The sequence below is a fragment of the Pseudophryne corroboree genome, chromosome 7, assembly GCF_028390025.1.
Source record: "Pseudophryne corroboree isolate aPseCor3 chromosome 7, aPseCor3.hap2, whole genome shotgun sequence".
NCBI lineage: Eukaryota > Metazoa > Chordata > Amphibia > Anura > Myobatrachidae > Pseudophryne > Pseudophryne corroboree.
Window position 1 is genome coordinate 257,923,712 of NC_086450.1, and position 20,110 is coordinate 257,943,821.

At 45.9% G+C, this 20,110-nt stretch overlaps 1 protein-coding gene across 4 annotated transcripts in view; it reads right to left on the minus strand.

Moving 5' to 3' along the window:
* Positions 1–20,110, minus strand: part of WDR75 (WD repeat domain 75) — a 1,043,598-nt gene that overhangs the window by 863,188 nt on the left and 160,300 nt on the right. For all 4 annotated transcript variants that reach the window (XM_063934110.1, XM_063934109.1, XM_063934108.1 and 1 more), the window contains exon 5: positions 15,402–15,526. In XM_063934110.1, coding sequence (XP_063790180.1) covers positions 15,402–15,526 — 125 coding nt within the window. The remainder of the gene's footprint in view (positions 1–15,401; positions 15,527–20,110) is intronic.

Genomic DNA, 20,110 nt, shown 5'->3' on the forward strand with positions numbered 1-20,110 from the left:
GAAATGAAGGGAGAAGGAAGGATAAGGAGAAATGAAGGGAGAAGGAAGGAGAAGGAGAAATGAAGGGAGAAGGAAGGAGAAGGAGAAATGAAGGGAGAAGGAAGGAGAAGGAGAAATGAAGGGAGAAGGAAGAGAGAAATGAAGGGAGAAGGAAGGAGAAGGAGAAATGAAGGGAGAAGGAAGGAGAAAGGAGAAGGAAGGAGAAATGAAGGAGAAGGAAGGGAAAGAAGGGAGAAGGAGAAATGAAGGGAGAAGGAAGGAGAAGGAGAAATGAAGGAGAAGGAAGGAGAAGGAGAAATGAAGGGAGAAGGAAGGAGAAGGAGAAATGAAGGGAGAAGGAAGGAGAAGGAGAAATGAAGGAGAAGGAAGGAGAAGGAGAAATGAAGGGAGAAGGAAGGAGAAGGAGAAATGAAGGGAGAAGGAAGGAGAAGGAGAAATGAAGGGAGAAGGAAGGAGAAGGAGAAATGAAGGGAGAAGGAAGGAGAAGGAGAAATGAAGGGAGAAGGAAGGAGAAGGAGAAATGAAGGGAGAAGGAAGGAGAAGGAGAAATGAAGGGAGAAGGAAGGAGAAGGAGAAATGAAGGGAGAAGGAAGGAGAAGGAGAAATGAAGGGAGAAGGAAGGAGAAGGAGAAATGAAGGGAGAAGGAAGGAGAAGGAGAAATGAAGGGAGAAGGAAGGAGAAGGAGAAATGAAGGGAGAAGGAAGGAGAAGGAGAAATGAAGGGAGAAGGAAGGAGAAGGAGAAATGAAGGGAGAAGGAAGGAGAAGGAGAAATGAAGGGAGAAGGAAGGAGAAGGAGAAATGAAGGGAGAAGGAAGGAGAAATGAAGGGAGAAGGAAGGAGAAATGAAGGGAGAAGGAAGGAGAAATGAAGGGAGAAGGAGAAGGAGAAATGAAGGGAGAAGGAGAAGGAGAAATGAAGGGAGAAGGAGAAGGAGAAATGAAGGGAGAAGGAGAAGGAGAAATGAAGGGAGAAGGAAGGAGAAGGAGAAATGAAGGGAGAAGGAAGGAGAAGGAGAAATGAAGGGAGAAGGAAGGAGAAGGAGAAATGAAGGGAGAAGGAGAATGAAGGGAGAAGGAGAAATGAAGGGAGAAGGAAGGAGAAATGAAGGGAGAAGGAAGGAGAAGGAGAAATGAAGGGAGAAGGAAGGAGAAATGAAGGGAGAAGGAAGGAGAAGGAGAAATGAAGGGAGAAGGAAGGAGAAATGAAGGGAGAAGGAAGGAGAAGGAGAAATGAAGGGAGAAGGAAGGAGAAGGAGAAATGAAGGGAGAAGGAAGGAGAAGGAGAAATGAAGGGAGAAGGAAGGAGAAGGAGAAATGAAGGGAGAAGGAAGGAGAAGGAGAAATGAAGGGAAGGAAGGAGAAGGAGAAATGAAGGGAGAAGGAAGGAGAAGGAGAAATGAAGGGAGAAGGAAGGAGAAGGAGAAATGAAGGGAGAAGGAAGGAGAAGGAGAAATGAAGGGAGAAGGAGAAGGAGAAATGAAGGGAGAAGGAAGGAGAAGGAGAAATGAAGGGAGAAGGAAGGAGAAGGAGAAATGAAGGGAGAAGGAAGGAGAAGGAGAAATGAAGGGAGAAGGAAGGAGAAGGAGAAATGAAGGGAGAAGGAAGGAGAAGGAGAAATGAAGGGAGAAGGAAGGAGAAGGAGAAATGAAGGGAGAAGGAAGGAGAAGGAGAAATGAAGGGAGAAGGAAGGAGAAGGAGAAATGAAGGGAGAAGGAAGGAGAAGGAGAAATGAAGGGAGAAGGAAGGAGAAGGAGAAATGAAGGGAGAAGGAGAAATGAAGGAGAAGGAGAAGAGAAATGAAGGGAGAAGGAGAAATGAAGGGAGAAGGAGAAGGAGAAATGAAGGGAGAAGGAAGGAGAAGGAGAAATGAAGGGAGTAGGAGAAGGAGAAGAAATGAAGGGAGTAGGAGAAGGAGAAGGAGAAATGAAGGGAGAAGGAGAAGGAGAAATGAAGGGAGAAGGAAGGAGAAGGAGAAATGAAGGGAGAAGGAGAAATGAAGGGAGAAGGAAGGAGAAGGAGAAATGAAGGGAGAAGGAAGGAGAAGGAGAAATGAAGGGAGAAGGAAGGAGAAGGAGAAATGAAGGGAGAAGGAAGGAGAAGGAGAAATGAAGGGAGAAGGAAGGAGAAGGAGAAATGAAGGAGAAGGAAGGAGGAGAAGAAATGAAGGGAGAAGGAAGGAGGAGAAGAAATGAAGGGAGAAGGAAGGAGAAGGAGAAATGAAGGGAGAAGGAAGGAGAAGGAGAAATGAAGGGAGTAGAGAAGGAGAAGAAATGAAGGAGTAGGAGAAGGAGAAGGAGAAATGAAGGGAGAAGGAGAAGGAGAAATGAAGGGAGAAGGAAGGAGAAGGAGAAATGAAGGGAGAAGGAAGGAGAAGGAGAAATGAAGGGAGAAGGAGAAATGAAGGGAGAAGGAAGGAGAAGGAGAAATGAAGGGAGAAGGAAGGAGAAGGAGAAATGAAGGGAGAAGGAAGGAGAAGGAGAAATGAAGGAGAAGGAAGGAGAAGGAGAAATGAAGGGAGAAGGAAGGAGGAGAAGAAATGAAGGGAGAAGGAAGGAGGAGAAGAAATGAAGGGAGAAGGAAGGAGAAGGAGAAATGAAGGGAGAAGGAAGGAGGAGAAGAAATGAAGGGAGAAGGAAGGAGAAGGAGAAATGAAGGGAGAAGGAAGGAGAAGGAGAAATGAAGGGAGAAGGAAGGAGAAGGAGAAATGAAGGGAGAAGGAAGGAGAAGGAGAAATGAAGGGAGAAGGAAGGAGAAGGAGAAATGAAGGGAGAAGGAAGGAGAAGGAGAAATGAAGGGAGAAGGAAGGAGAAGGAGAAATGAAGGGAGTAGGAGAAGGAGAAGAAATGAAGGGAGAAGGAGAAGGAGAAGGAGAAATGAAGGGAGAAGGAGAAGGAGAAATGAAGGAGAAGGAAGGAGAAGGAGAAGAATGAAGGAGAAGGAGAAATGAAGGGAGAAGGAAGGAGAAGGAGAAATGAAGGGAGAAGGAAGGAGAAGGAGAAATGAAGGGAGAAGGAAGGAGAAGGAGAATGAAGGGAGAAGGAAGGAGGAGAGAAATGAAGGGAGAAGGAAGGAGAAGGAGAAATGAAGGGAGAAGGAAGGAGGAGAAGAAATGAAGGGAGAAGGAAGGAGAAGGAGAAATGAAGGGAGAAGGAAGGAGAAGGAGAAATGAAGGGAGAAGGAAGGAGAAGGAGAAATGAAGGGAGAAGGAAGGAGAAGGAGAAATGAAGGGAGAAGGAAGGAGAAGGAGAAATGAAGGGAGAAGGAAGGAGAAGGAGAAATGAAGGGAGAAGGAAGGAGAAGGAGAAATGAAGGGAGAAGGAAGGAGAAGGAGAAATGAAGGGAGAAGGAAGGAGAAGGAGAAATGAAGGGAGAAGGAAGGAGAAGGAGAAATGAAGGGAGAAGGAAGGAGAAGGAGAAATGAAGGGAGAAGGAAGGAGAAGGAGAAATGAAGGGAGAAGGAAGGAGAAGGAGAAATGAAGGGAGAAGGAAGGAGAAGGAGAAATGAAGGGAGAAGGAAGGAGAAGGAGAAATGAAGGGAGAAGGAAGGAGAAGGAGAAATGAAGGGAGAAGGAAGGAGAAGGAGAAATGAAGGGAGAAGGAAGGAGAAGGAGAAATGAAGGGAGAAGGAAGGAGAAGGAGAAATGAAGGGAGAAGGAAGGAGAAGGAGAAATGAAGGGAGAAGGAAGGAGAAGGAGAAATGAAGGGAGAAGGAAGGAGAAGGAGAAATGAAGGGAGAAGGAAGGAGAAGGAGAAATGAAGGGAGAAGGAAGGAGAAGGAGAAATGAAGGGAGAAGGAAGGAGAAGGAGAATGAAGGGAGAAGGAAGGAGAAGGAGAAATGAAGGGAGAAGGAAGGAGAAGGAGAAATGAAGGGAGAAGGAAGGAGAAGGAGAAATGAAGGGAGAAGGAAGGAGAAGGAGAAATGAAGGGAGAAGGAGAAATGAAGGGAGAAGGAAGGAGAAGGAGAAATGAAGGGAGAAGGAAGGAGAAGGAGAAATGAAGGGAGAAGGAAGGAGAAGGAGAAATGAAGGGAGAAGGAAGGAGAAGGAGAAATGAAGGGAGAAGGAAGGAGAAGGAGAATGAAGGGAGAAGGAGAAATGAAGGGAGAAGGAAGGAGAAGGAGAAATGAAGGGAGAAGGAAGGAGAAATGAAGGGAGAAGGAAGGAGAAATGAAGGGAGAAGGAAGGAGAAATGAAGGGAGAAGGAGAAATGAAGGGAGAAGGAAGGAGAAATGAAAGGAGAAGGAAGGAGAAGGAGAAAGAGAAATGAAGGGAGAAGGAGAAGGAGAAATGAAGGGAGAAGGAGAAGGAGAAATGAAGGGAGAAGGAAGGAGAAGGAGAAATGAAGGGAGAAGGAAGGAGAAGGAGAAATGAAGGGAGAAGGAGAAGGAGAAATGAAGGGAGAAGGAGAAGGAGAAATGAAGGGAGAAGGAGAAGGAGAAATGAAGGGAGAAGGAGAAGGAGAAATGAAGGGAGAAGGAGAAGGAGAAATGAAGGGAGAAGGAAGGAGAAGGAGAAATGAAGGGAGAAGGAAGGAGAAGGAGAAATGAAGGGAGAAGGAAGGAGAAGGAGAAATGAAGGGAGAAGGAAGGAGAAGGAGAAATGAAGGGAGAAGGAAGGAGAAGGAGAAATGAAGGGAGAAGGAGAAATGAAGGGAGAAGGAAGGAGAAGGAGAAGGAAGGAGAAGGAGAAATGAAGGGAGAAGGAGAAATGAAGGGAGAAGGAAGGAGAAGGAGAAGGAAGGAGAAGGAGAAATGAAGGGAGAAGGAAGGAGAAGGAGAAATGAAGGGAGAAGGAAGAAGGAGAAATGAAGGGAGAAGGAAGGAGAAGAAGGAAGGAAGGAGAAGGAGAAATGAAGGGAGAAGGAAGGAGAAGGAGAAATGAAGGGAGAAGGAAGGAGAAGGAGAAATGAAGGGAGAAGGAAGGAGAAGGAGAAATGAAGGGAGTAGGAGAAGGTGAAGGAGAAATGAAGGGAGAAGGAGAAGGTGAAGGAGAAATGAAGGGAGAAGGAGAAATGAAGGGAGAAGGAAGGAGAAGGAGAAATGAAGGGAGAAGGAAGGAGAAATGAAGGGAGAAGGAAGGAGAAGGAGAAATGAAGGGAGAAGGAAGGAGAAATGAAGGGAGAAGGAAGGAGAAGGAGAAATGAAGGGAGAAGGAAGGAGAAGGAGAAATGAAGGGAGAAGGAAGGAGAAGGAGAAATGAAGGGAGAAGGAAGGAGAAGGAGAAATGAAGGGAGAAGGAAGGAGAAGGAGAAATGAAGGGAGAAGGAAGGAGAAGGAGAAATGAAGGGAGAAGGAAGGAGAAGGAGAAATGAAGGGAGAAGGAAGGAGAAGGAGAAATGAAGGGAGAAGGAAGGAGAAGGAGAAATGAAGGGAGAAGGAAGGAGAAGGAGAAATGAAGGGAGAAGGAAGGAGAAGGAGAAATGAAGGGAGTAGGAGAAGGTGAAGGAGAAATGAAGGGAGAAGGAGAAGGTGAAGGAGAAATGAAGGGAGAAGGAGAAAGAGAAATGAAGGGAGAAGGAGAAGGTGAAGGAGAAATGAAGGGAGAAGGAGAAAGAGAAATGAAGGGAGTAGGAGAAGGTGAAGGAGAAATGAAGGGAGAAGGAGAAAGAGAAATGAAGGGAGAAGGAGAAAGAGAAATGAAGGGAGTAGGAGAAGGTGAAGGAGAAATGAAGGGAGAAGGAGAAAGAGAAATGAAGGGAGAAGGTGAAGGAGAAATGAAGGGAGAAGGTGAAGGAGAAATGAAGGGAGAAGGAGAAGGAGAAAGAGAAATGAAGGGAGAAGGAGAAAGAGAAATGAAGGGAGAAGGAGAAGGAGAAAGAGAAATGAAGGGAGAAATGAAGGGAGAAGGAGAAATGAAGGAGAAATGAAGGGAGAAGGAGAAATGAAGGGAGAAGGAAGGAGAAGGAGAAATGAAGGGAGAAGGAAGGAGAAGGAGAAATGAAGGGAGAAGGAAGGAGAAGGAGAAATGAAGGTAGAAGGAAGGAGAAGGAGAAATGAAGGAAGGAAGGAAGGAGAAGGAGAAATGAAGGAAGGAAGGAAGGAGAAATGAAGGGAGAAGGAAGGAGAAGGAGAAATGAAGGGAGAAGGAAGGAGAAGGAGAAATGAAGGGAGAAGGAAGGAGAAGGAGAAATGAAGGGAGTAGGAGAAGGTGAAGGAGAAATGAAGGGAGAAGGTGAAGGAGAAATGAAGGGAGAAGGAGAAAGAGAAATGAAGGGAGAAGGTGAAGGAGAAATGAAGGGAGAAGGAGAAAGAGAAATGAAGGGAGAAGGAGAAAGAGAAATGAAGGGAGAAGGAGAAAGAGAAATGAAGGGAGTAGGAGAAGGTGAAGGAGAAATGAAGGGAGAAGGAGAAAGAGAAATGAAGGGAGAAGGTGAAGGAGAAATGAAGGGAGAAGGAGAAGGAGAAAGAGAAATGAAGGGAGAAGGAGAAAGAGAAATGAAGGGAGAAGGAGAAGGAGAAAGAGAAATGAAGGGAGAAATGAAGGGAGAAGGAGAAATGAAGGAGAAATGAAGGGAGAAGGAGAAATGAAGGGAGAAGGAAGGAGAAGGAGAAATGAAGGGAGAAGGAAGGAGAAGGAGAAATGAAGGGAGAAGGAAGGAGAAGGAGAAATGAAGGGAGAAGGAAGGAGAAGGAGAAATGAAGGTAGAAGGAAGGAGAAGGAGAAATGAAGGAAGGAAGGAAGGAGAAGGAGAAATGAAGGAAGGAAGGAAGGAGAAATGAAGGGAGAAGGAAGGAGAACTGAAGGGAGAAGGAAGGAGAACTGAAGGGAGAAGGAAGGAGAAGGAGAACTGAAGAGAGAAGGAAGGAGAAGGAGAAATGAAGGGAGAAGGAGAAAGAGAAATGAAGGGAGAAGGAGAAAGAGAAATGAAGGGAGAAATGAAGGGAGAAGGAGAAATGAAGGGAGATGGAGAAGGAGAAATGAAGGGAGAAGGAGAAGGAGAAATGAAGGGAGAAGGAGAAGGAGAAATGAAGGGAGAAGGAGAAGGAGAAATGAAGGGAGAAGGAGAAATGAAGGAAGAAGGAGAAATGAAGGGATAAGGAGAAGGAGGAGAAATGAAGGGATAAGGAGAAGGAGGAGAAATGAAGGAATAAGGAGGAGGAGAAATGAAGGGATAAGGAGAAGGAGGAGAAATTAAGGGATAAGAAGGAGGAGAAATGAAGGGAGAAGGAGAAATGAAGGGAGACGGAGAAGGAGAAGGTGAAGGAGAAATGAAGGGAGAAGGAGAAATGAAGGGAGAAGGAGAAATGAAGGGAGAAGGAGAAATGAAGGGAGAAGGAGAAATGAAGGGAGAAGGAGAAGGAGAAATGAAGGGAGAAGGCGAAGGAGAAATGAAGGGAGAAGGCGAAGGAGAAATGAAGGGAGACGGCGAAGGAGAAATGAAGGGAGAAGGAGAAATGAAGGGAGAAGGCGGAGAAATGAAGGGAGAAGGCGGAGAAATGAAGGGAGAAGGCGGAGAAATGAAGGGAGAAGGAGAAGGAGAAATGAAGGGAGAAGGCGAAGGAGAAATGAAGGGAGAAGGCGAAGGAGAAATGAAGGGAGAAGGCGAAGGAGAAATGAAGGGAGAAGGAGAAGGCGAAGGAGAAATGAAGGGAGAAGGAGAAGGCGAAGGAGAAATGAAGGGAGAAGGAGAAGGAGAAATGAAGGGAGAAGGAGAAGGAGGAGAAATGAAGGGAGAAGGAGAAGGAGAAATGAAGGGAGAAGGAGAAGGAGAAATGAAGGGAGAAGGAGAAATGAAGGGAGAAGGAGAAATGAAAGGAGAAGGCGAAATGAAGGGAGAAGGCGAAATGAAGGGAGAAGGCGAAGGAGAAATGAAGGGAGAAGGCGAAATGAAGGGAGAAGGCGAAGGAGAAATGAAGGGAGAAGGCGAAGGAGAAATGAAGGGAGAAGGCGAAGGAGAAATGAAGGGAGAAGGAGAAGGCGAAGGAGAAATGAAGGGAGAAGGAGAAGGCGAAGGAGAAATTAAGGGAGAAGGCGAAGGAGAAATTAAGGGAGAAGGAGAAGGCGAAGGAGAAATTAAGGGAGAAGGCGAAGGAGAAAATAGGATTTTGGTACTTACCAGGTAAATCCTTTTCTTTGAATCCATAGGGGGCACTGGAGTACTCTTGGGGATATGGACGGCTTCCACAGGAAGTAGGCACTGAATAAATTAATTTTGGAACTATACCTCCCCTCCATATCCCTGAGTACCTCAGTGTTTTTTACTGAGCCGAACAGGAGCGATAGAGAGGTTGACAATGGAGCATTACATATAACATAACGGACAACAATAAAGTTGACCCAACATTACTGACAACTAACCAGTTGACACCATAACTTGTTAATCTGAACCAGTCGGTGAAAGTGTGTTACCATAAGATCTATTGAACCTACCCCAAACCAGGTAAACTGCTCTGGGTGGGCGTCCAGTGCCCCCTATGGATTCAAAGAAAAGGATTTACCTGGTAAGTACCAAAATCATATTTTCTTTTTCATCCACTAGGGGTCACTGGAGTACTCTTGGGACGTACCAAAGTTTCCACCCCGTGGGCGGGAGAGCTGTTTGGCACCTGTAACACTAGGCGGCCAAAGCTAGATGCTGATGCCGCAAACGTATCAAACTTGTAGAGGCGCACAAACGTGTGCACCGAAGACCATGTAGCCGCCCGGCAAAGCTGTGTCGTAGAAGCTCCACGACTCGCTGACAATGATGTTCCCACAGCACGTGTGGAATGAGCTGTTATCGATGTAGGCGGCTGTAACCTAGCATGAAGGTAAGCCTGACGTATGGTCACTTTAATCCAACTGGATAAGGTCTGCCTAGAAGCTGGCCAACCCATCTTGGCAGCATCATAGACAGCAAACAACGTATCCGTCTTACGAACGGTCGACGTTCGGGATACATAAATGCGTAATGCGCGTACCACATCCAACCTACCAGAGTCTCCTGTTAACATAGGAACTACTATTGGTTGATCGATGTGAAAAGATGACACTACCATTGGTAGAAAAGCAGAATTCGCTCGGAATTCCGCTCTGTCATCATGAAACACTAAATACGGAGGTTTGCACGACAAAGCACCCAAAACACGCCTTGCTGACGCTAAGGCTAAAAGAAACATTATTTTCCCAAGTGAGAAATTTAATATCCACTTGTTGTAAGGGTTCATAATAAAAAGACTAAGAAATCTAAAAACCAGATTCAAGTCTTATGGCGCAGTAGGTAGAGTGAATGGAGGCTGAACTCTGAGGACACCCTGCATAAAAGGTGTGAACCGACGGCAATAGGGCCAATCTACTATGAAAATAAATGGACAACGCCGATATCCGCACTTTTAGTGTGGATAAACTCAGACCTCTATCTAACCTAGGCACGCCAAATTCTGTAATAATGAGCTGCCGTAACCGGCTTCCTAGCTCGTAACATGGTTGGAATACCCGATTCTGGAATGCCCTCTCTTCTTAAGAGGGCTGTCTCAACAGCCACCCCGTCAAACGCGGCCGCGCTAAATCGGGTAAAAGGAACGGACCCTGCTGTAACAGGTCAGAACATAGTGGGAGCGGCCAAAGACCGACTGCGAGTAGACCGCGGAGATCCGAGAACCAAGCTCTCCGAGGCCAAAGAGGCGCCACCAGTATAACTGTGACGGACTCTCCTTTGATCCGTTTTAGCCACAGAGGGAGCAGCGGAAACGGTGGAAATAGATACGCGAGACTGTATGGCCACGCGATTGTGAAAGCATCCACCGCCACTGCCTTTGGATCTCTCGTTCTGGACACGACCTAGGGCGTTTGATGATTGTGGCGAGATGCCATCAGGTCCACCTGCGGGTAACTCCACTTCTGGACCAGCATGTGAAATACTTCTGGATTTAATGCCCATTCTCCTGGATGAAAATTCAGACGGCTGAGATAATCCGCCTCCCAGTTGTCCACTCCCGGAATGACTACTGCCGACAATATCATTTGGTGATACTCGGCCCAATAGAGGATTCAAGCTACAGATGTGACTGCTACATCTTTGCTTTTTTTTTTTTTTTTTACAAATTTGGCACAACATGCAAAACACAGCTAAACTGTTTTTCATGAGAAGTGAGTGGATGAATTTTAAAATTTTTGTTTGCCATAAAAGAATATGTATAAAGTAACATATTAAGGAAGCAAATTAAGAAAAAAACACAAGACATGACTAAATCTCTGAGTATATAGCATGCAAAACCGTGCCATACATGACGGGACACAGCAAAGATGCACGTGGACACATCTGTACCTCCCGCATTGCCATACGGCTTTTCGTTCCTCCTTGTTTGTTGATGTATGCGACTGCTGTCGCATTGTCTGACTGCACCTGAACAGCATGAGCCTGCAGCCTGTGCACTGCTTGTAGTAGCGCATTGTAAATTGCCCGGAGTTCCAGGACATTTATAGACAGCAATCTTTCGTGATCCGCCCAGAGACCCTGGAGCTGATAATTTTGAACTACAGCTCCCCAACCTCTGAGACTTGCGTCCGCCGTGAGAATTATCCAATTCCAGGCACCGAACCGTTTCCCTGCGGTTAGATTCTGTACTTTGAGCCACCAGAGTAGAGACTCTCTGGCCCTTGGAGACAACCTCACTTCTGCAGTAAATCTGCAGATGCGAGCCCGACCACTGTGCGAACACATCCAATTGAAAAGGACGTGAGTGAAGTCCTCCGAACTGAAGCGTTTCGAAAGCCGCCACCATTGTCTAAAAGGCGAATGCACAAGTGAACCGAGACTGTGCGTGGCCTGAGCACTAATTGTACCAGATGACGAATGACCTGTACTTTCTGTTCGGGTATGTAAATTCTTTGATTTACCGTATTGAGAATCATACCTAGGAATTGAAGTCGTTGAGACGGAATCATTCAGGAATTCGCGTAGACAATGGTAGGAAATCAGATTTTCCTCCCCACTTGGTCTGCGATCTATCTCGTTTGGAATCCGACTCCGCCTGTTAGGAACGTAGCCAAAGTGGACGTTATGCGCTACTAGCGAAGCTGAAAACGCAAGAACCAACTGCCAACGTCCAAAGAAGCTGTAGGCAGCAAGAAGTGTAAGGTGGTCTTTATTTAGGGCAAACCTGAACTGGAATGCCCTGCCACTACAGCCTTGTTACCTCAAACCCTTACCAAAGCAGGGCGAAGCAACAGCCCTACTGCTGTGTAGGGTATACTCCGATATGTAGTAAAACACCCAATAAATGCAATTGTCTCTGATTGGAAATTGTTCAGCCTTCGCTGAGAACCTGACGCACTGGCCTGGTGCTATGAGGGCTGGCGGCAAATCGACCGCAACAATGTAACTGAAACTGTCTGTGCAGTCTTTACGCAGAGTACTAACCACTATACGATCACGGCAACTTAAACGAGCCACTGGCCCAGATTCGTATTTGTCCGACACACTGTGTGACCGACTTTGCAGCGAAGCTGCTTGTTTGATTATGCATAAATGCATATAGCAGAGGATAGTTTCAATCTGCCTACCTCTGGGTTATGGGCCCAGCATGCTTCCATTGCAGTACTCTGCTGCACATGTAAGTGCAAGAGATCATGTACTCCAACCAGTAAGTACACCACGGAAGTAACGTGTGTATAAACCTGCATTGCCGTGCATGTGGTTACCAGCAATAGTGAATCTTCCTGTAGAGTCATGCTGTACAAAAACAATTAATAAATTAAACTCGTAACACCCCGCTCCTCCAGAGTCTAAGTGTTGTAGGGCAGCAACTTCCGAGAAAGAACCAGGAAGTAACATCAAAAGAAAAAGTTGTCCTACCATGGTTTTTTTTTTTTTTTTTTTTAAACACCTGTTAAACCAGGATCTGAACCAGTGTCCATGCAAACACAATGTTCACTGTGGCCGGAAAGCCTAACCACTTGGCTACAGAGCCACCTGTAAAAACAATAAGCAAAAGCTGCTGCGGTGTGGCCATGTTTGCAGTGCTCAACAGATACTGTTAATAAGCACTAAGTGCTGACCAATTATTCTTGCTTACTGCAAAATAGACTTTTAATGTCAGCATATTATATATATATATATATATATATATATATATATACATACACACACACACATACATACAACAATGTATATTCACACATGTTCAGACTTTAATAAATATATATATTCTATATATATATATATATATATATATATATGCATACATACATATATATATATATATATATATATATATATATACACACACACACACACACACACACATATATATATATATACACACATATATATATATATATATATATATATATATATATATATATATATACCCCTATACACATATCCTGATACACAGGTATAACACATTTTTACAAGTCTGAAACTAAATGTGACCTCGCACAGGCTTAAAACCTGAGATGACTGCTGCTTGACCACAGCTTAGTTAATGGGCCCTTCTAGTGGCCGGCGCCGGGAGCGCGCTCTGGAGAGCTATCCTGACTGTAAAACCTATGGTAGGTTTATATTGATAGTGTAAGCCCAAACTGAGCTATTTTTAACAGTTTAAACTAGCATGTATTAGTATGCAATCTAGTTGGATCACCAGTTTCCCCCAGATGGCAAAACAGTATGCAACCCTGCTTAGCTTCCAAGCTCAGATGAGTTTGGGCGTATCCAGTGTGGTGTGGCTGTAGATTAAAAATACCTACAGCACCTTGTACTCCCAGGTGGCTAATCAGGCCCAACACTGCTTAGCTTCCAAAATCAGATGAGATTGGGCGTATCCAGTGTGGTGTGGCCAAGTGAATTAAGCCTAAGCTGCTGCAGGTGAGTGAACTCACACTGCTCCACAGATACTGTTTTATAAGCACCATGTGCTGACCAATTGTTATAGCACTCAACAAAGCCAGTATTTGGCTGCCACAACCATGATTCAGATTTGCAGTCTTTAGGATATCATTATAAACAGTTATGATATAAATTATGTATATCCATGTTTTAGACATGGCAGGGAAACTGCTTATTAGTAATTGCAGACAGACGATACAAAAAAAAAAAAAAAAACAGACAACTTGCACGACTCAGTAAATAGCACTAAGGTGTCTCTGTAAATATATATCTGGCCAAGTGCAGTGCACGCCAGCCATATGCCTGCTCCCAAATTCCCCTTAACACCCCTGCGCCTTCAATGGAGGAGAGATGTAACAGGAATTCTGGAAATACAACAGGAAACATGGTTAATCTTGTTTTAACAAAGACTTCATAGCCTTTTGTAATACATATGCAGCGCTGCTGTATTCCCTTATCAATAAGAGTTGAATCATGAGATTTTATCCAGTGACCCTGACATTTCTGTGTGCAGGGAACATCACTGTGGCAGCAAAGTTACTCACTAGGCTAAGAAACCTGCCTTTTGACTCTCATTTGTGTGTCCCCCCCATGCTTAAAATCTGATCACAAGGTCAATTACATCCCTGGGTGGGATTGAACCACCAACCTTTTTGGTTAATAGCCCATGTAAGTGCAAGAGATCCTGAAGCACTCTTGAGAGGGAGCCCGAAGCGGCATCGAGTGCCTGGGCCACACACACAGTATCCCACACAGTGGGGCGGCAGCGTGAGCTGACCGCCCCGTTCAACATACCTGGACCCTGTGGTGAGGGCTATGACGGGGCTTCTCTGTAAGTTCCGCCCAGCCTTTACTGCAGGTTTTAGTCCTGCAGGTGGTAGTGAGGGAGCTCTTTTTAGAGAGGTCCGACACCCACAGCTGCTAAAGCAGCCTTCACTTATCCCGGACCCACGCCTATTGGAAGGGGGGAAGGGATGTGGTAAATCGTTGAAAAAAGAAAAAACTTAGAAAAAATCCAATGAAATGTGGACCTCTGTGGCAGCAAAGCCACAAGCCTACTAACTGTGTCGAGCACAGAAAAAACACTGAGGTACTCAGGGATATGGAGGGGAGGTATAGTTCCAAAATTAATTTATTCAGTGCCTACTTCCTGTGGAAGCCGTCCATATCCCCAAGAGTACTCCAGTGACCCCTAGTGGATGAAAAAGAAATGAAGGGAGAAGGAGAAGGAGGAGAAATGAAGGGAGAAGGAGGAGAAATGAAGGGAGAAGGCGAAGGCGAAGGAGAAATGAAGGGAGAAGGCGAAGGAGAAATGAAGGGAGAAGGCGAAGGAGAAATGAAGGGAGAAGGCGAAGGAGAAATGAAGGGAGAAGGAGAAATGAAGGGAGAAGGAGAAGGAGAAATGAAGGGAGGAGAAGTGAAGGGAGAAGGAGAAGGAGAAGTGAAGGGAGAAGGAGAAGTGAAGGGAGAAGGAGAAATGAAGGGAGAAGGAGAAGTGAAGGGAGAAGGAGAAATGAAGGGAGAAGGAGAAGGAGAAATGAAGGGAGGAGAAGTGAAGGGAGAAGGAGAAGTGAAGGGAGAAGGAGAAGTGAAGGGAGAAGGAGAAGGAGAAGTGAAGGGAGAAGGAGAAGGAGAAATGAAGGGAGAAGGAGAAGGAGAAATGAAGGGAGGAGAAGTGAAGGGAGAAGGAGAAGGAGAAGTGAAGGGAGAAGGAGAAGGAGAAGTGAAGGGAGAAGGAGAAGGAGAAATGAAGGGAGAAGGAGAAATGAAGGGAGAAGGAGAAATGAAGGGAGAAGGAGAAATGAAAGGAGGAGGAGGAGGAGGAAGAAGAAGGAGGAGGAAGAGGGAGGAGAAGGAAGAAGAAAGATGGAGAAGAGGAGGAAGAGGAAGGAGAAGGAGAAGAAATAACTAGTTCAAATAGGTGCCATTAATACAGGTAACGAGTGGAGGATAGAAGAGCTTCTTGAAGAAGTAAAAGGTCTGTGAGAGCCAGAAATCTTGCTGCCAGGTAGGTGTCCAAATATTTATTTTCCACAAGAACATACAAGTAAATTGTTTAAAAATCATCCAATGTGATTTCCTGGGGGGTAGTTGGTTCAGATTCTGTCTCTCACAGTTGAAGTGTACCTATGATGTTAATTACAGACCTCATCTTTTTAAGTGGGTCAACTTGAACAATCGGTGGCTGTCCAAATACTTTTTGGCCCAACTGTATGTATGTGTTTGTGTGTATAAATAGATGTGTCCTCGTACATCTATGCTCAGTAAGCCATGCAGCGCAATATGCCTGGCAAGAGTGATTCTGCTAATGTCGGTCATCTTTTTTTGCCAACAATACGTATTTTCCACACTGCAGTTAGACTAGGATGCACATGTTAACTTAAAAAAAAAAAATCATACATCTCAAGCTAATTAGTACTAAACTACATCTTTCGGCACTTAATGAAAACTGTGAAAGGGGTAGGACAAGAAGAGCTTATATATCTTTAGTTAACTCATTAAGTGCTGGCTCCTCAACCCTCAATATTCTTCACGGTCAAGAAGTGTCCCCAGATGAAGGAAAGTGAAATACAGTAGTACAATATGACTCACATCTCTTCCAACTGCTGTACATTTTGGTGACTGACTTATATCGTCAAATATTAGTGCCACTTCTTTGGCTTCAGATTCTTGTTCCGTTGACTTTGGCAGATTTACAGAAACTAGCTGAAAAGTTTCTAAAAATAGAAAAGAGAAAGGATTTTGAAAATAAAAGTTATGGTAGACATACCATAGTTCATAGGTTCTCAAACTCGTTCCTCAGGACCCCACACAGTGCATGTTTTGCAGGTATCCCAGCAGATGCACAGGTGTATTAATTGCTCACTGACACATATTAAATGGTCTACAGGTGGAGCTAATTATTTCACTTGTGATTGTGTGAGGAGACCTGCAAAACATGCACTGTGTGGGGTCCTGAGGACCGAGTTTGAGAACCACTGCCATAGTTAACGGTTTCTTTGAGGTCTGTAGGATACACAGGGAATAACTTGGGGTGTAGGTGGTTGGAGAGTACTGGTCACCAGACAGTTAAAGTTTTTGAGTTCCCAGGATACTTCGGTCCTTCCTACACTAAACCCCTCCCCCAGCCAAGGCTAGTCAGGTTTGTGAACAAGCCCAAGGCAGGAGCAGGATAGGAGAGAAGGAAAACTGGATCACACTAGAAACACACTCTCACACAATAGAGAAGGGAACCAGTGGCTAAGAGAAGAAACCCATAGAAGCCAGGATTGTCAGGATGGTCACCCTGTGGATCCTACTGACCTCGAAGAAAAGAAAAAAAAAGCGAGTTACATTTGTTAAGTCTACCATAACTCTTATTTTCTTATTCAGGGTCCATATTCTCAGCAGGGAATACCTTGAGTATGCCTCAAAGCAGTTTTCATAAGGGAGGGGACGCTCCTGAGCAGAGAGGAGAATCCAGCACCCAGGGGAAGCATCCTGAGAGGTAAAAGGTATCAAAGTCATAAAACCTCAGAAAGGTGTGGACAGAAGACCACGGCGGACTGCCCACAAAGGACCCACAAAGTGAGTAGAATGTGCAGACTGTATCCAGTACAGGGAGGTCAGCCTGCGTGTAAGCCTATGAGATAGTCATGCAAAGTCATCTGGCCAGAGTCTGCATGTTAGCTGGCCAGCCCCACTTGTAGAAAGAGGGGAAGTCCATTTTACGGATGGAGCTGTACAATCCACGTAAATCTGAATGCCGGAAACACAATATCTTCGTTAAGGTGGATGTCAGATAGCCCCTTGGGGAGGTAACAGGCATGGGCCTGTAGAACAACCCTGTCCAGGTCAAAGATCAGAAAGAGGTAGTGACAAGACAGCACCCCTAAATCAGACAGCCTCCGACCAGAGGCAATGGCCAAAAGAAAAGAAAAAGTGTTTTCACTGTCAGCCACTTGAGGTCCACTGAGTCCAGAGGTTCAAACTGGGGCTCCTGTAGAGCCTTGAGAACTAAAAACAAATCCCACAGAGCCAGTGGAGGGACAAGGGGAGGTTGAATGCAAAAGACACCCTGAAGAACGGTTCGAACATTAGGCAGTGGAGCGATTCTTCGCTGGATCCAGCCCGACTGAGCAGAGACATGCACTTTCAGATATGCCAGCCCGAGCCAGAGATCTAAACCAGGTTGGAGAAAGGCAAACGCCCTGGAAAAACCAGATGGCCAGAGTCTTGCAGCACACCACTGGAAGTAAGTGTGCCAAACTCTGTAATAGATACAGGCTGATGCATGCTTCCGTGCCCTCAGCATTGATTGAATCACAGAGTGGGAGAAACCTTTGGATGTTAGGAGGGATGAATCAAGGGCCACACCATTAAAGACAGACGAGCTAGGTCCGGGAGCAGACAGGGACCTTAAGACAACAGGTATGGTTGCAGAGGAAGTGGAAATGGGAGTGGGAGTGTCCATGGAGAGACTCTGTAGATCGGTGAACCAATGGCGCCTGGGCCTTGCCGGAGCTATCAACAGAACAGTGCCCCCCTTCTTGCTTGAATTTGTGAAGAACCCTGGGAGGGAAGAGGTACGCCAGATGAAAGGCCCACTTCACTGCCAGAGCGTCCATGAAGGATGCTTCAGGGTCTCTTGTCCTGGAACTGTACATGGGAACTTTGTGGTTGTGTCGTAAGGCCAAGAGGTCCACGTCCGGTAGGCCCAATTAGTCCACCAAAGTCTGGAATACTTCTGGATGTAGAGCCCATTCTCCTGCGTGGACGTCATGACGGCTGAGGAAGTTCACCTCCCAGTTGAGGATGGCCCGAAGATGGTGTTTGGCCTATCTGAGAATGTGCACCACTTCCTGCTAGTGTCCCCCTGATGATTAAGGTAGGCCACCACAGTGGCATTGACGGGCTGTACTTGGACAGTCCTCCCCTGGAGAACATCCATGCCAGAGTGAGTGCTCTGAAGGCAGCTCGAAGTTCCAGGACATTGATTGGCAAGCAACTGTCGGTGGGAACCCAATGGCCCAGAAAGGAGTGCGGCTGGTCACTGCACCCCACCCGTGGAGGCTGGCATCCATGGTTAGGAGCACCCAATTTGGAATCCAGAAGGGGCCACCACTGTCTAAGTAGGACGTCTGTAGCCACCAGAAGATGGACAGGCAAACTTCCGGAGAGCACCATCGTCTGGGACCTGATCAGATGATTTTGTCCATTACACCTGGCGAGGATCAGATGTTGAAGGGGCACAAAGTGGAATTGGGCATATTCCACCATGTCGAAGATGGAGCCATAGACCCCAAGACCGGAATTACTAAGTCAATGGATAATTGGCAACTGTGAAGTAACGTGCGTACTCACATTTACAGTGCGGAAATGTCTGCTGGTAGGAAAATCCTTTGTACCTGAGAATACAGGAGAGCTTCCAGATGCCACATCTGCTGGGAAGGAGTCAGCGAGTCCTTTTTCCAGTTGATGAGCCAGCTGTGCTTTTCATGAAGCAATTGGGCATCTGAAGACTACGTTGAAGAATGTCCGGAGAGTGTGCCAGAATCTGCAGTTCGTCCATGTATAGGAGTATTCTGACCCACCGCTGACGAAGCTGGGCCGCCATAAAAGCCATGATTTTGGTAAAGACCCAAGGAGCTGTAGAAAGACCAAAAGGCAGTACCCAAAATTGGAAATGTTGGAGGACAGCAAACCGGAGAAACAGTTGATGAGAGCGTAACGGGCACATGCAGGAATGCATACTGAATGTCCAGAGACACCAAAAAGTCCCCAGGCTACATTGCTGCAGTAGGACAATGGAGCGGAGGCTTTCCATACAAAACCCTGGCACTCTGATAAACCTGTTCAGTGACTTGAGATTGAGAAGAGGACAATGAGACCCATTGGGTTTCTGAAGAAAAAGGGTAGAGTAAAAACCTGTTCCTCGCTGTTCGAAGGGACCGGTATTACAACCCCTGACTGCAGGACAGATTGAATAGTATTCTGTAGAGCCAGGGCCTTGGTCAGGTCTGTTGGAGGACTACCGAGGGAAGGACTGTCCTTCAGCTTTAACTTGGGAGTGAAAGGACGAAAAGGAAGTTGTCCTAAGCTACGGGGTAGTAGCTGAGGGCAAGAAAACAGATTTAGAGGCTGTTAAGAGTAGAAACTATTTTGGCCAATTCTGTGCCAAACAGAATGTCAGCAGCAAAGGGCAAGGATTTGAGGGAATTCTTGGAGTCAGTATTTGCTTTCCAAGAGCATAGCCAAATTGCAAGGCAGGAGACCACAGAGGTATCAGACACCCCGGAAGCTAGGAGACCAGTATCCAAAGCCGCTTCACCTAAGCAGAAGGCTGCTTCCCTGATATGGGAGATGCTGAAAAGCTGTTCCCTGGTAGCATCAGAGGGAAGGCTGTCTTCTAGGGCCTTTGTCAATAGCCTAAGCCACCCAGGCCAAGGCTATAGTCAGTGTAAAAGAACAGACAGACTTAAGACAAGTTTAAATTTTTCTATTAGTGGCTTCCTTCAGGGAAGGTGCATACGGACTAGACAAAGTAGCGTTTCAAACCAGGCTCACAAAGTGAGGATCCACTGTAAGAGGAACATCCCACTTAGCACATTCTCCAGACGGAAGAAGGTAAAAATAAGCTAGGCATTTTGGTATCTGAAAACTCCTACTAGGTGTACTCCATGTTTTATGCACGAGATCAGTGAGCTGATCTGATAGAGGGAATTTACCCTTAACAAACTTGTGGCTTTGAATAACGGGGCTTTTGACTTAGAAGCTGGCTCCTCCTCTTCTGTTTCCAGAATGGATTTGAATGCCTTACACTACATCCAGTGTAAATTGTCATGCCTCCTCCCCAGAGGCGGAGGCGTGGAAAGAGACATCTGTATCATCTGCCTCCCCAGATGATACGTCAGAATCTGAAAGCTGTGTAGACTCTGAGGATGCCAAACAAATCTTAAGTGCTTTGGCAGCTAATGGTCAGTCACCATAAAAAATTTGCTGAAAGGCGACAGAAGTTTGAGATAGATTCTGGACTGAGTGAGAGAGTACATCCACCCAGGGAGGAGGCAGAGAGGAGACTGGTAAAGATGGTTGTAAATGCTGTGGGAATCCCATAGGGGGAGGTAAAGCAGGAGCTGATAAGCAGTCCTCTATCTGCAACAAAACCTGTGAAAAGGAAGACACCCATTGTGGGTCCTAGACAGGGGCTGGTGGGACAGACTGGTTAAGTGGAATATAGAAAGTTGCACACAGGACATCGTGTACAGTGACCTGAGGGGATAATCCTGCTGGACAGGACTTGCATGTGAGCAGCATAGGAG